Source organism: Ambystoma mexicanum, chromosome 14, assembly GCF_040938575.1.
Source record: "Ambystoma mexicanum isolate Mex_15411 chromosome 14, UKY_AmexF1_1, whole genome shotgun sequence".
In the NCBI taxonomy this organism is placed as follows: domain Eukaryota; kingdom Metazoa; phylum Chordata; class Amphibia; order Caudata; family Ambystomatidae; genus Ambystoma; species Ambystoma mexicanum.
The window spans coordinates 594,448,254-594,464,911 of NC_090940.1; the positions used below are offsets into that span (position 1 = coordinate 594,448,254).

At 47.2% G+C, this 16,658-nt stretch overlaps 1 protein-coding gene across 2 annotated transcripts in view; it reads right to left on the reverse strand.

Moving 5' to 3' along the window:
- The window catches only part of KCNK10 (potassium two pore domain channel subfamily K member 10), a 387,448-nt gene extending 375,450 nt beyond the window's left edge, over positions 1–11,998 (reverse strand). The window contains exon 1 of one of the 2 annotated variants that reach the window (XM_069637940.1): positions 11,540–11,998. In XM_069637940.1, coding sequence (XP_069494041.1) covers positions 11,540–11,597 — 58 coding nt within the window. In that variant the 5' untranslated portion in view covers positions 11,598–11,998. The remainder of the gene's footprint in view (positions 1–11,539) is intronic. The other variant, XM_069637943.1, reaches the window with a different exon arrangement.
- Positions 11,999–16,658: the final 4,660 nt, after the last annotated feature.

Genomic DNA, 16,658 nt, shown 5'->3' on the forward strand with positions numbered 1-16,658 from the left:
AACATTTATTGCGGATTGCACAAGGGGACGAATGGAAGACAGTCTACCGTATCCCCTTTGGGCTGTATAAGTATAAGATCATGCCTTTTGGCCTGGTGAACGCCCCAGCAGCATTTCAAAGTTTCATGGACCGGATGTTTTCAGACTTGTTGTCAGTCTCTGTTATAATCTACCTAGACGACATGTTGATATTTTCTGCCACTCAGGAAGACCACCGGATGCATGTACAACAGGTATTGGAAAGACTTAAAAACAATCAGCTTCTAGTCAAACCTGAAAAGTGTGTTTTTGCGGAATCTTCTGTTCCCTATTTGGGATACATTCTATCTAAAGAAGGCATTGCTATGGATCAGGGCAAGGTGACAGCCATTCTCGATTGGCACTCTCCGTCTACTGTCAAAGAGGTACAAAGATTCCTCAGGCTTTCTAACTTCTATCGCAGTTTCATCCCTAACGTTTCTGAAATCGTTCTCCCCATAACTGGACTGCTCAAGAAAGAGGTTAGTCCCTTCCGCTGGACTGAAGAAGCGAAACAGAGCTTTGATCGTCTAAAAAAAACCTCTTCTGTTCAGCTCCCATCCTGCGCCATCCCGACCAGACCAGACAATTTATTGTGGAGACAGACATTTCCGCTATGGCTATCGGAGCTGTTCTATTACAGTCTTTTGACGACTTGGAACACCCCATAGCATATCTTTCCAAGACGCTGTCTCCTAGCCAACTTAACTATTCAGTCCTGTAAAAGGAGTTGTTGGCAATAAAACAGGCCTGCGAGGTCTGGGGACACCTATTGATGGGAGCACGTCACAAGGTTATAATCAGAACGGATCACAAGAACTTGAAGGCCCTACAAACTATGGAATGTGTCAACTCCAGGCAGGCTCAATGGGCCTATTTTTTTGCCCAATACGATTTACAAATCACGTACCTACCTGGCACCAATAATAAGTTAGCGGATGCTCTATCTCGGAAGGATTCCATACTTGAAGCGAAGGTGCAAGGGAGAGAACCAATGTTCCACAGAAACAAAATCTTGGCCCTAGTCAACACCTTTTTCCAGGAAATAAGGTCCGGGTTGACTTCTGAAAGATCAGGTCTGCCACTCCAAAGGAAAAAGCCATATACGGAGAAGGAAGGTCTATTACACCTGAACAATCACCTGTATATTCCTGCTGGTCCTCTGTGTCGGAAGATCATTGGCTGGTGTCACGATGCACTCACCGCCGGCCATCATGGAACGTTCAACACCACTGAACTGGTTGCTCGATCTTTTTACTGGCCGGATCTCAAGAAGGACGTAGGAGAATACCCGCGTGCGTGTCCGGTTTGTGCCATGACTAAATCTCTCACAGGCAAGCCCTTAGGCCTTCTCATCCAACCGGAAATGCCTACACGTCTGTGGGGTCTGGTTTCTACAGATTTCATCATCGAACTCCCTGTTTCCAACTCCTGCACGTTCATCACGGTGACCATTGGTACCATGACCAAATTGGCTCATTTTTCCCCATTACCTGGTCTACCTACCGCCACAGAGATGGCTGAGGTTTTTGGCCGGGATATCTTTAGACTTCATGGTCTTCCGGATAAGATAATTTCAGATCAAGGCAGCCAATACATCTCCAAGTTTTGGAAGGCTCTTTGTTCTGGTCTGGGCATGGAACGAGCCCTTTCATCTGGCTTTCACCCCCAAACTAACGGTCAGACGGAGTGCCTCAATGCCACGTTGGAGCAGTATCTGAGATGTTATAGCAACCACCTCCAGGATAATTGGGTAGCTTTGCTCCCCACGGCTGAGTCCACGTATAACAACTCTAATCATTCTGCCATTGGTCAATCTCCCTTCTTTTGCACTTATGGTGTACATCCTCATGCCTTTCTCCCTTTAGTGTCATTGCCTACCAACTCCCCGACGGCAGAAGGAGTCCTGCAATCTATAGTGGAAGCTCACGCCAGGGCCAGACAGTGTTTGGAGGAGAGTCGGAGATGCAATAAGGCTCAGGCCGATAAACACTGCAGGCCTTGTCCGGATTGGAAGGAGGGAGACAAGGTGTGGTTATCCACCAGGTTCCTACCCCACTGAGTGCATCCCTCTAAACTTTCTCCTCATTTCTTGGGGCCCTTTCCTATCCTTTCTAAGATGAACCTTGTCTTCTTTAGGCTTAAACTGCCCCCTCACTTGGGTCGCATCCATCCTGTCTTCCATACCTCACTTCTCAAGCCTTTTTTCCCTGACTCCTATCAGAGACCCATTCCTACCCAACAGCATTCTCAGGAGGCAAGCTCTGATGAATATGAGGTCTCTGCTATTCGGGATTCTAGATATTACCGAAGGAGATTGGAGTACTTGATCTCATGGAAGGGGTATCCAAGGTTGGAGGACTCTTGGGAACCTGCTTCCTACATCCACACGCCCAGATTGCTTGCACATTTCCATTCTCTTTTTCCCTACAAACCTGGGGTGCCTCACTCTGGAGGGGGGCATACTGTCATCCGCCGACGCTCTTGGCGCCTGCTTCCGCGCTGGCGGCTCCTCGGCAGGAGGCAGAGCCGACATTCCGCCACGTTCCTTCCCCTGCATAGATTGCCGGTCTAGAGGTTTTTCAACATGGCGACCGCTGGGAGGTACTTAGCTCCGCTTCCCTCAGCGGTCGTCGCGTTGCAACCCCCTTGCTGTGCGTTTTCGCTCTCTTTGGGTTTATGCGCTAGTTTTCTCTCTCTCCACGGCCTTTTCTGCCCATGCCTTTGGTTTCTGGCTCGCCCTGCTCGCGGGCCGTCTCCTCTCTTCCTTCCCTCCTACGCTATCTTACTTTCTCCCGCTGCTGCTCACCTTTCTCCCCCACGGCTCCTGCTTTCTCCCTCCACTGGCTGGCCGCAGGCGCCCATCTGTTTTCTCGGCAGCCTCTCTCTCCTGCCGGCAGTATATTCTTTCTCTGCTCTTCACTCAGCTCTGCTTTCCGTCTCATGTGGATGGTGTGTACTTGAGGGTGCTTCCAGCGGCATTACATTCCTGCGGTCCCATTCCACTCATGCACCTGCTGCAGCCTGCTTCTGCCAACGTACTTACTCTCAAGAACTCCGCCATTATTAAGCTCCTGGACTTCTGTCAGTGCAAAACGGCAATCCAACTCGCCGAAATGGTTTTTTCCGCCGGTAACGGCTTTTTCCCTTTTGCACGGTCTGATCGCGGGAAGGGTGCCCCAGGACTGCTGTTTACCAGCATTCACTGTGGCTTCCTCCCGAGACAGGCATTACACACACAAGAAGGAAAAGGATTACCTGTCTCATCGACAGCTACATCTGGAGGACTTAGAATCAGGTGAGGAGAGTGGGGAGGAAAGAGGGTTGGAAGATATTATAGAAGAGGACAACGAAACACTCAGGTTTCCGCAGCAATCACGGGACAGAGAGTGCCCTCCTGGATTTACAAACCCAGATGTTGGGCACTTTGGAGAATAGTAGGACAGGGTTTTTGATTTTACCGGACTTATCAGCGGCCTTTGATTTATTGGATCACAAACACTTGCTGCACACCTTAGCCGATACAGGAAATTGCTCAGAGAATGCTATCGAATGGATAGATTCATTGCTAAGCAATAGAAAATCCAGGATCTGCTGGGGGGATGTCTCTTCTGAATCATCCAGATATACTATGGGGTGCCAGATGGTGCTTGCTTATCCCCTGCACTATTTAATGTATATATATTAAGCCACTATGCGTCCAAATGTAACAGATTGGCTTGCAATTCACAAATTACGTAGACGATATTCAATTGGCAATGGATCTTAGTGGGAATTACCAACAGGATTTAGGGAAACTAAACAGCGTATTTGGCTGCAATAAAAATTGGACGACCAAAAATTGGCTATGCTTGAATGGCTCTAAAACCAAGCTTATGATCTACGGATCCGAGCAACCCAGGGCCAAACTAGGACAAGAATACAAGGGAAGGCTGTCGAATCTCGGTATCAGCCAACGTTAAGACCTTAGGTGTCTACCTGGAAGCCACCCTTGGTGCCGATGCACATGTAAACGCTGTGGTGAAAATGCTCAATATCACCTTAAGGCCTTGTGACAGATTAGTCCTCTGGTCAACCGGAAAAATTGCTAAACTTTAGTTCTCACAAATATTGTGCCTTGACTGGACTATTATAACTCCTTGCTTGGGGGGGGGGGGGGCAGTAAGGAATATGTAAAAACATTGCAGAAAATCCCAAATGACGCTGTTAGGATTGTATGCAATATCCGCAAGAAGGAACATGTAACCATGCCTCGGAAAGAGCTTCATTGGTTGCCAGTGGCCGTGAGGGCGTGCTTTAAGGTTCTTACCATGGCCCATACATGTATTTTTGGGGAAGCTCCCGCTGCCTGAAAGAACACCTGGCTTAGTGAAAGCCTCACGGAACACTAGGGTCTAGCACCGCTCAGAGGCTCACAGTTCCCCATGTTAAAAGAACAAGGGGGCAATGGAAGATCATTGCCGGAACTGGCTGCTCAATCCTGCAATTACCTCCCCATGGACTTACACCTGGAAGAAAGACATCCTATTTTCAGGAGATGCCAGAACACCCTTCTGGTTGATGGCCTTTCTTTTTTTCTGTGTCCAGTCTAACTTGTTTCCTTGTGTTTACAGAGCACCCTGATGTCTATGGCTTTGGCGCTATATAAACAGATAAATACAATTAAAATAAGAAGAGACGATATCACCCAGTGACCAGAGAACCAGGTTGTTTCCTCGGCGACGGGTGGAACCCCTGGTAACCCCAGAAAGTCTGATCCCTCCGTCTGTGTGCCATCCTCCCTCCACCAGAGACAGGATCTTCCCCAGAGAAATGCCCCTCTTTACCCCTGACGAATGGATCTGTGATTAGAGGGCAATGCCCCTCTGCACCTCCAGAAGATCAAATGTCTCTGTGTTAACATAAGGCCCTCAATACCCAGAAGATCAGAGATAGATAGAGGGTGGAGGGGTGGGGGAGGAAGATAGATAGATGCAGGCAGACAGACACACAGATAGGTAGACAGAAGCTGGGAGATAGAAGCAGACAGACAGGTAGGTGATAGGAAGATAGGTAATAATTATCACGTGTTATTTATATAGTGTTTTTGTCCAAAGCACTTTACATAGAACATATTTACATACCTTATTATTAGAGAGATAGATGGATGGAAACTGGGAGGGGGTAGATATTTAGATTAAAATGTAAGAGTAAGGGGCAGAAGGAGGAGATTGACACACAGGTGGCATGGTTATTGCTATTAACTTTTATTGTTTAAGAAAATAAAGTGCAAAGCTAATTTTCCCTCACCCACAGAAGGTTTTCCCACCTCAACTATAAGACTAATGGCTCTGTCAGAATTACTGTGCAAATCAATATTCCACCGACATGTGTCAAACCCCTACTATGTCCCTTACACTTAAAACCAAACTAAAGATAACATAGGTCTTCTTGACTTCTTTCAACTGGACTGAGAGTAGAAGTTTGTTCCCAAGTATTGGCTCCTTCCTGGCGGCACTGGCTCCTTTTCCTAGGTCAACACACACAAGTTCACACACCCTGCTTGGTTTCTAACAGTTCAGCACAACCAGGGGGGATGACTCCCTTCCCCTGATTTTTGTTACCAGGAGAATGGCTCCCTTCTCCTGATTTGTGTTACCAAGAGAATGACTCCCTCCTCATAGTATGTTGGCTTTAGATTATGTACCACTTTGGTTACTAGGAGAATGCCTCCCTTCCCCTAGTATCTTCACAGTTCCAAACAACCAGGGGGAAAGACTCCCTTCCCCTGGTCTTGGTTACCAAAAGAATGACTCCCTTCTTCTGGTACCCTTTCCCTTGTTAGGACAGTTCCAGATCACCAGGGGGAATGACTCCCTTCCCCTGCTCTCTCTCTCTCACTTTAGCTCCACAGTTCAGTACCACGAAGGGAATGATACATAGTTTTCAAATTTTAGAAGGGTCCCCAGACCCTGGCTTCTCTCTCTGTTTGGTTGGGTCCATTTGATTCACTCTCCTGCCAAGTGTGACCCATGGGAAGGTGTCTCGCCTCCTGGTTTGGGTCCCTGACACTGGTTTCTCTAGCTTTTCATTTCAGTTCTCTTGGCTCACACTCTCTCCAAGAATTGATATGAGGAAGATGCCTCGCACCTTGATGTGGGTCCCCAACCCCTGTGTTTCTCACTCTCTAGTTCAGTGGTTTTCATTAGGCCACTGGGCCGAGGAAGCATTCCTCTGATGCAAGGCCACTTTGCTGCCTACCCTGGGTGCCTACCGGGCCTCCCAAGCTTCCCGTACTTGCTGTTGGGATCAGGTAGCTCTCTGGTTCTTCCTGAGATCGGGCGTCCTTGCGGCAGCACCAGGTTCCTTATTCCTTAGCTCGTCGGCTGCTCTGATCTGCGGTCTGCTTCTCACAGCCTCGCCACCACACGGGACTTCAGGACTGGTGTGGGGGTTGCTTGATACTCGGCTTTTGACGGACTTACACGGCCGCTAACCTGCATCCACCGCTCTACCTGGTTCTTCTCCGGATGCGATTCTTCTTCAGTTTCTCTTTTGTTATGCAGGTCCCACCCTTGTGCAACATCCACACCTGAAGTAGCAGCTGTCATGTCAGTCCTTATTCGCCCTATGGGCCACCTCGTCCCGGTGCTTGGGTCAGGCAAACCCTCAGGGCTCCCAATGATCTTCTTCGTCCCAGTACTTTTGGTTAGGTTAACCTCACAGATGTTACAGAAGTATATGGGTCTATTTTCTCTATGGGAGTCTGGGTTGGAAGAGGGGTCTAAGGAAAGTAGGGGTGTATAGGGCATGGGTGGAGGGTGGGTGTACCACATTCTCCTGAGATGTTCTCCCTTGTACCCAGAGGGGAGGTCTCCTCCCATCAGATCCTCCCTCTGAGTACCATCCCCAGGGGGACTATTGGGTAGCGGCCTCACCACCCTGGCCTCATGCGAAGGGGTGCCTCCTCGAGGAGACATGACAACATCTCAGGGTTTGTCACAATAGATAGGTAGGTAGGTAGATAGATAGAGGCTGGGAGATATAGATAGATAGATGCATATAGATAGGTAGGTAGATAGATGGAAAGATAGGTAATAATAACTTCTTATTTATATAGCGCTTTCGAAAGCGCCTTACATCGAATATATTTAGATACATTATTATTATTAGAGCGATTGATGGATAGAAACTGGGAGGTAGATAGATATTTAGATAGATACATTTTTAGACAGAGGCAGACAGACACAGATCGATGCACAGATAGTTAGATATATAAAGACTGGGAGATAGATATTGATAGCTAGATAGATAGAGCTAAATAGATGAATATAGATAGACAGGTAGATAGATAGAGATAGATAGATAGAGGATGGGAGACAGTGATAGATGAATATATATAGACAGGTTGATAGAGGCTTGGAAATAGATAGATACATATAGATTTGTAGATAGAGGCTGGGAGACAGATATAGATAGATAGATAGATAGATAGATAGATAGATAGATAGATAGATAGATAGATAGATAGATAGATAGATAGATAGATAGATAGATAGATAGATAGATAGATAGACAGATGCTGTGAGATAGGTAACTGCAGATGGATAGATTGGTAGAGCCTGGGAGATAGATGCATATAGATGGATGGATAGATAGAGAGGCTCAGATAGATAGATGATGGGAGATAGATAGATAGATAGATAGATAGATAGATAGATAGATAGATAGATAGATAGATAGATAGATAGATAGATAGATAGATAGAAGCTGGGAGACACTTATAGATGCACAGAAAGGTAGATCGAGGCTGGGAGACACTGACAGATGCACCGATAGGTAGATAGAAGCTGGGCGATAGATTTATAGGTAGATGCATATAGATAGATAGAGGCTGGGAGACACTGATAGATGCACAGATAGGTAGATAGAGGCTGGGAGATAGAGAATGGGAGATGTAGAGAGATAGATAGAGGCTGGACGACACAGATAGGTGTATAGCTGGAGGCTGGGAGAGAGTAGATAGATAGATAGCTAGGTAGATACCGAATTTAGATTTTCAGTACGGGCGAGACACTTACTGAATCCTTAACCCTAATGCTGCAAACGTTAACATGATTTGCACCAATAAGTTGTAAACACCTTGAAACTGTTGCTTAAAATATGGGTGTTCTGTTGTAAGCCGTCTAAAGCAGCACAACACAACACTCTGCATGTCTTTCTGGAGACTAGCACATGCAAAGCATTCTGAATGTAAAACACAGTTTATTGCAATGACCCCTAAGGCAGGCAATGTTTCTATGCAAATATGTTTTCATGTACAGTTGCTATCTGATAAACTCAATCATATCGGTGTCCATGACCATTAGGTGCAGTATATCATTTCAAATCAACAAATACCAATGACCCAAAATCTGCCCAGAAGCGGGCGGTGGGGTGGACCATAATGCATGCCCATTCAAGCCACGGCCTCACAGCTGAGACAGCTAAACATGAGGCTCTGGACTATACCAATGTTCTGTGATTTGATATAAAGCACAGTACTGCCTGCTCAGAATGGAAATTTGTCTCACATATGTAACGGTTCTTGTGTTTTACCTGCATAAATTGGAGTAAAACCAGCAACTATGGGGGGTAAGGGCTGGGAGGGTTGGGAGAAGTGAATAAAAAGCAAATGGAAATGGCAGGGCTTTCTAAAAATCTATCTGGGCTGGTGGGTGCCCATTTCTAAATTATGTTTTGGGGGCCCCTTGCCTACAGCTGGGAAAAACAGTCCAAAGCACTTGTGGGGTGCTTGAATTATAATTCCGTCCCAAGAATGCAGCAAGGGGGTTAATAGCTGCAGATTATTTTGGACAGGAAGCCAGGAGGGAGCTGAACACTGTGGGCCTGAATTACAAGCATGTTTTAACATTGGAAAGTCCTATTGAAAACATTTTTGTAAATCAGGTCCTAAATGTCCATTGAGAAGCTGTTAATCACTCTTTGACAGCAGGGTGCTTATGTAGAGGAAACTGGAGAAAAAATGCAACACAGTGATAAGTATGCAGCTGGATACTGCAAGTGGCCGGAGGAAGGTGATGGCCTGAGGCACCAGCAAAGGCAGCCTGTAACGTTTGCACTGCAAAGCTCACATTTTATTTCCCAAATCAAAGGAGCGGGTTGCTGCGTTATAAAACTGCCAACATGGGCCAGCTTCTCAAGGCCCCTCCTAAGGCTCAGGGCCCATTTCATCTGAAAAGATTGAAAGGCACTTCCGCTGTCCCTGGGAGACTGACAAGAATCTCTGGCAATCATTCGGGAGCTGGGGTGGACAACACAATCATTGGTTGCCATTTATTTATGTATAGTTTATTTATACAGCGCTTTTACACAGGTGAAGTGCTTCAAAGCGCTTCAAGGCGGGAAGGGAACAAGGGAATACAGTAATCATTCTTAGGCCTTGAAGATTCTGAATGATCGAAACAGAAAAACTAGAATACTAGGCCTGACGACATTTCTAATAGTCTTAAGTGCATGAAGTGTTATAGCTGCGACCAGTCTCGTCACAAGTAGGGCCTCAGAGAGGCCTTGCGTTTCAAAGGGCCTGTGTTTCTGCTGCGCCAGTTGGTGGGTGGTTCCTTTCCTGGATCCCTTCGCCCTCCGCCGAGCTATGGACTATCTGTTTTTTGTCTGGGTTGCGTCTCCGTGTAAATGCGTGGCGGAATAGTCCCTGCACCATGAAGCCCACTTCGCATTCTACACAATGACTTAATCCATCCCTTCCAACACCTCTTTCCAATATCCCCGCATCCTCCCACCACCTACCCTGTGCCAACTCTCCCTCCATCTTTTCCCGTTTGTCACTCCCTCTTTCCATCCCTGAAATGCTTCATTTTCTTTTCTGTTGCTCCTTCGGTCTCTCCAATTCACACTCCATCAGCCTCCACCCTTCCTTCTCTCTCTCCGCACTTTAATCCCCGATGCGTCCGTCACTCTTTCTTCTTTGCTCACCCCTTCGCAGGTCCAGTTACCCCTGCTCTCTCTCCCACCACGCTATCCCTTCTACACTCTCTTTTTTATCTGTAACACTCTCCCTGCCTTTACCCCCTTCCTCACCATATCTCCCTCTCTCCATCCCTCAAATGCTTCCTTTTGTTGTCTTGTGCTTTCCAATCCACACTCCCTCGGTCCACATCCCTCCTCTTTCGCCACACTTCTTCATCATTTCTTCTTTGCTCACCCCTTCCCAAGTCCAGGTACCCACGCGCTCTCTCTCACTCCCACCACGCCGTCCCTCCTACACGCTCCTAATTTCTATCTCTAGCACACTCCCTGCCTTTCTCTCCCTTCCTCTTTCTCCCCCTGTCTTTACCTCCCTTCCTCCCACTCTTTCCTTCCTCCCCTCCTCACCATACTTCCCTCCCTTCCATTCCTCTGTGCCAGTCTATAGGCAGCTGGACCTCCTGGTTGCGCACATCGCTCCACAGCAGGTGCATTAACATGCAGAGCTAACACACTGGATTTTGAATAAGTGGCCTCTGCTTTAAAACACAAAACCCAAAAGAAGTGGGAACCTCAACAATCATTGGTACCTTGAGGTAGAAACATATAATAATATACAAAAAATGGTACCAGGAGGTGAGGAAACACTATAGAAAGAGGGCAAGTGGATGCATAAATTAAATTATCATTTTCATTTTATTTAGAATTAGATAAACCACAATATTTAGAAAACATTTAGGTCATTATAAAACACATTTTTATACTCAGACATTCCAAAACCATTCATTCAAAATTATTAACACATCTAAAAGTTATATATATGTACTAAAGTGCCATCGAAAGTGTCATTTATTTCATTGATACATTTCTTTTCATTATGAACATAATAATTCAGAAAAGCGTAAATAACAAAATTATTAATCATAGTTCATTCCAGAATTAACTCTCTGCTTTAAAACAGCCATGGACATGTAACCTGGGAGAGAATGGGGCTAAAGTACTGCTTAAGAGAGGGAGGGAGGGGAGAGAAAGCTGCAAAACCATGGGGAGGGGGGCAGGTGAAAGAGATTGACAGGTGAGATGGCTGGAAAAAAGATTCAGGAAGAAAAATAAAGTCAGGAAAGTAAGAATGGAAATAAAGCGAGATGCAAACTATAAAAGCAAGAAAATTGAAAGAGGAAAAATTAAGAAATAGCAAAAAGGCGGAGGGGGTGAATAGGGGGCCTTCCCACTTGGAAGTGAGCAGCCCCTGCTCATTCTGCAAGTTGTCTGCTATGAAAACAAACAGAGCACCAGGGAGGGTGAGGGGGCAAAAAGACACGCGTGCCCCCGTTGTTCAAGCAGTGCGGGGGCAGGTGGCCCCGCTACCCCAGAGGACAGATAGAGGCAGGCAGACACACATGTAGACCCCCAGCTAGACAGACATGGTGCGCGTTGCACACACACAGTGTTCTGTGGCACGCGCATGGCACACAGCTCACCCTCCTGCCCCAGTAGCTGCGGTTGATCTCACACACACATCCCGCCCCTGGCAACAAAGAGCGCGCGTGCCTCTTACCCATGGTGGAGGACGTCCCTGGGGTGTGGCCCCCACGGGGGTAGCAGCACTCAGCCATTATCCGCCCTTAAACGTGCTGTTTAGGGCGACAGGAGGCAGCCGGACAAAGGCGAGCGTGTCGGGCAGGGCCAGGCTCGGCCAGGCGGACGGGGGGTGTCCTGCGTGCCCATGCCGGCTCGCGGCGGGCCCCTCTGCTGGGCTGCATCCGGAGCAGCTGCGGGCTCTGCCGGCGGCGTGCACCTGCGCTCAGCATCGCCTACCATGGTGTGCAGGTGCTCTCGGAGCCAGGGGGCAAGGGCATGGTGGGGCTGGGGGCGTGCGGGTGCTCTGCCAGGCGCCGGTAGCCCTCGCTGATGCTGCTGCCAAGGAGGAGGGAGGCAGGAAGGAGGGAAGGAGGGAGGAGGGCCCGCTCCTCAGCGCTGGTACCCAAACCTGGGCTCGAAGGGATCCAGCCGCCTTCTCATTGGGCTGCCTGCCTTCCGTGTTGGCTTCTCGACACCGGGGCGGTGGGGGAGGGTAGTGCGGGCAGGGGGCGGCGGGTGGGGGTGGGGGCAATAAAAGGCACACTCAAGTGTAACTCTAAAGTGTGTGTGTGTTTGGCTTTATTTATAACTTAATTTGCATTCATTTATTTTGCATGATTGCATTGTTATCAATTACTGCCTCTCTCCCTCAATCCCTCTCTCCCCCTCTCCCCCTCCCTCCCTCCCTCTCCCCCTCCCTCCCTTCCTTCCTTCCTTCCTTCCTTCCTTCCTTCCTTCCTTCCTTCCTTCCTTCCTTCCTTCCTTCCTTCCTTCCTTCCTTCCTTCCTTCTTTCCTCCCTTCCCCACTCTCTTCATCCTATACCCCACCCTCCCTCCCTTCCTTCTTTCCTTCCTTCTTTCCTTCCTTCCCTCCCCCCTCCCCCTCTCCCTCCCCCTTCCGTCCTTTCTTCCTTTCTTCTTTCCTTCACCCTCGTTTTTCTTTCTTTCTTCATTCCTTCCTCCCCTCCCTACCTGTCCTTCCCTTCTTCCTTCTTTCCTTCCTTTCTTTGCCCTCTTTTTCCATTCCTTCCTCCCGTCTTCCCTTCCTCCCCTCCTTCCTTCTTTCCTTCTTTCATCCTTTCCTTCTTCCTCCCTCCCCTTCCTTGCTTCCTTCCTTCCATCTTTCCTTCACCTTTTTTCCTTCCTTCCTCCCCTCCCTCTCCCTCCCTGGCCTTTCTTTCCTCATTCCTGCTTCCCTCCCTCTCCTTTTCTTCCTTCTTTCTTCGCTTCACCCTCTTTTTTCCTTTCTTTCTTCCTTCCTTCCATCGCTCCCTCCCCTTCCTGCCCTTTGCCCTTCCTTCTTTCCTCCCTTCTTTCCTTCACCCTCCTTTTTTCTTCCTTCCTCCCTTCTTCCCTTCCTCCCTTTCTCCCTTCCTTCACCCCTCCCTTCCACCCCTCTTTCCTTCCCCTCCTTTCTTCCTTCCTCCCTTATCTGCAGTTTTTTCTTTTGTTCCCAAAGTGCATTTTCAGAGTATAGAACGTTCCTTTTTTCTTACTTCCAAATGTTTTCTTTTGCTTTCTTTCTTACCCATCCAACTCTCCCTTCCTATTAAAGTGTCTCTTCCGTTCCCCCATCTGTCCCTTTAAATACACTCCTATGCGCTGTTTATAACCAATCCTTCACACTAGAACTAGCATAAACCTCCACTCTGTTTTCAAACTTCCGCCCGGGTCACTTTTGTGGTGGGTCAGAGCGGAACTGGGCACCTTCTTTACTTTTTTGTTGGGCCTGAGCAGGATTGGTCACATGTAAGTGCTCTGTTGTTGGAGGGAGGATCAGGGGGGCAACATTTCATATTGGCACCCCTGTCGGGGGTGCCAGCCAATCAGGAGGCAAGTAACGTGGACTGATAGTTCCGATCTATCCCGCGTTCCAACCCGCCCGATAGTCGGTTCCCTCGCCCGTCATCATCCCCTCACCATCCGTTCCCCTGTAAACAACCGGCAGCGAATGCCTTCCATCTGAAGAATGCCATCTACTGCTTCCGACCCCCTCCACTCCGTGACGCCGCCATGGAAATGCATTCCCTGTTCCTGGGGGCCATCTTTGTACAATATTTTCTTTCCGTGAACGTGACTCTAAGAGGTGACCCATTAATGAAACGAAAATACTTTTAACTAGCCCTGTTCCAGCCCATGGGAGGGGTGCTAATGGCGTTAAGTGTCCGTTCCACGGGCTATACCGAGGTGTAACATCCAGGGCCCCAAGCGAAAGGCCCTTTATCTCGGGCCCGAGACCGTTACCCACAGTGTAGCCCGTGGAAAGGCTACTTAACGCCATTTTGGAACATTGGAATGCTGGCAGTTCCATGGCAGAGGTCTATAATGGCTGCTATACATCTTCTGTCTCAGCATTTCATGTTTCTGTTTCTTGTTTTGAGCAGAATATTCGGGTGAGATATTCTAACAGCAATAACGTCCCCTACTTCAGGCCTTTATCGTTGGGAACATCATTTCGGCCTAGTTTAAGGCCTTTGCTTTGCACGGGCATTTCCCTTGGGGCAAGGGCCGTTACCAGCTGGTAATGCCTTTGGAGTGAAGTATTACTGCTTAATTCAAGAGCTGGAAAGCAATCTGCGAGTGGTCGACGCTTGGAAGGGAGTGTCTGTGTAGTTATGGAAGGGAAACATCATATGGCCTACGTCTTAAAGTTTACAAATAAGAGAACACTTGTACCATATTAAATTGAAGCACTTTTCAAATAGAACAGAAAAGTCATATGACATTAAAATAATGATCAGTTATGGTTTCAATTGTTTAACAAACCCAACACATTTTATACTCTGAAAGGTGTGCAGTCACTTGGTAATGCCACTATTCCAAACAGCAAAAATATATTTGTCAAAGCCAAATGAAGACTTAGGTGTTGTCTGAAAATGATCAAATGTGTGTCTTGTCTTGTTCTTAACCTATATTTCACCCAAAAGGTCCTTAAACAGATCACACAACACGCACAGCCTATCATAGATTGCCCACAATCTTAAGTGAAAGCCCTTTGAGGGTGAAACTGACCCAACCGAGTTCTGCAACACGTACAGCCTACCATAGATTGCCCACAATCTTAGGTGAAGGCCCTTTGAGGGTGAAACTGACCCAACCAAGTTCTCCGACATGTACAGCCTATCATAAATTGCCCAAAATCTTAAGTGAAGGCCCTTCGAGGGTGAAACTAACCCAACAAAGTCACACAACATGTACTGTCTATTATAGGTTGCCCACAATCTTAAGTGAAGGCCCTTTGAGGGTGAAACTGACCGAAGCAAGTCCCGCAACATGTACACCCTATCATAGATTGCCCACAATCTTAAGTGAAGGCCCTTTGAGGGTGAAACTGACCCAACCAAGTCCCGTGACATAAACGGTCTACCACAGATTGCCCACAATCTTAAGTGAAGGCCCTTTGAGGGTGAAACGGACCCAACCAAGTCACACAACATGTACAGTCTATTATAGATCGCCCACAATCTTAAGTGAAGGCCCTTTGAGGGTGAAACTGACCCCAACCAAGTTCTGCAACATGTACTGCCTATCATAGATTGCACTCAATCTTAAATGTAGGCCCTTTGAGGGTAAAACTGATTCAACCAAGGCTGCCAATATTTTGCACTGGGACCCTGGCCAAGACTAAATTTCAAATAATCCTCAGTTATTGTGAATTAGGATAATGTAACACTCACTAACATAAATTATAATCCAGCTGGCGAAGTCCATCAAATAAAGAATACCAACTACAAGAGCAAATCTAGAGTTCAGACTGATGAACTGCGGTGTCGAATTCTCACAGCCCAACACGCCTCTCTATCCCTTGCGGTTTTAGCCTTTGTGAAGGATATAGATATTAATGGAGAATAAATGAGTTAGTCGGGGAATAAAGTATGAAACAAGACACGCTAAACGACGATATACTTATTTTACACTATTGCATATTTTGTAGTGCGGTGTTTTCATTCTGTACTTATAGTAATATATATGTGTATACAATTGTGAAAGGTTTTCTATAAACTAAACCACAGTAAAAAAGAAATAAAAAAGAGTAAGAGCTACTGTCCCAGAGTCCAAGATTCAGGCAAATTCAGGAAAGTCCTGCTGTGGGTGGTCCTTTGCTGCCTTTAACAGAACTTGAGCCAAAAGGGTAGACAATGAAAATTGATTTGGTTTTTAACTTGGCAGAGCTGTGGGAAGAGGATGCCAATGCTAGAAGCAATAAGGGTGATGAAGGCTCTGTGTGAGGCCCAAGCTACCCGATAGGATCTGAAGAGCCAGGGTGGCTTCTACGATTCTGCCTGTGAGGGCGAGTCCGGCACATGGGTCGGCAGAGTCGATAGGAGCTTTTCTTAACTGGACGACGTCTCAAGCTTAATTAGCGACATTTGTTAAAGTCGCTTAATTCCCAAGATTTTCCGGGTCTAGGTCAGTGGTCTTCAAACTGTGGGGCTGGACCCCCTAGGGAGACCCGAAGGATGCCATGGGGGGGGTGGGGTGCAAGGCACTTCAAAAAGGGAGTACAGTGACTGCTTATAATAGAAAATATAGTAGATATGGCATCTGGGGGGCAGCAACAATATCTTTACTCAAAGGGAGCCCAGCATAAAAAAGTGTGACTACCACTGTCTAGCTTCATAAATACATTGTGAGGTTGAGGAATGGACGTGAACGGCGGGGTCATACCCGCACCCCCCCCCCCCTGGCGTAAGGGTTCATTTTGGGGTGATTGCGCACCATGTGAAGGTGGTTTGTGAATGAACGACTGGTAACTCTTAAGAGCAGAGCGTCAGTGCGCTTTTGATGAGATCCAGCTGTTGTTTCAAGCGCTGTACAATGCACATACCAATTTACTCATTAAACCTCATACCAGCAAGTTCATGGAAACTCACGTGAAATAGTAACTGTTTAACGAAGATGGGATCAAAGGATTGCTGAAGAATAGATTTACCAATGGATGGATGGATGAATGAATAAGGAAAGGAATAAATGCGTAGATTGATTGATTGATTTATAGAGCGCTTTACACCAAGGCGCTGTACAGTGGAACAACACAATACAAGATAACAACAACATATAACAGTGGGAGCAAACTTACATCATGAATCATTCGA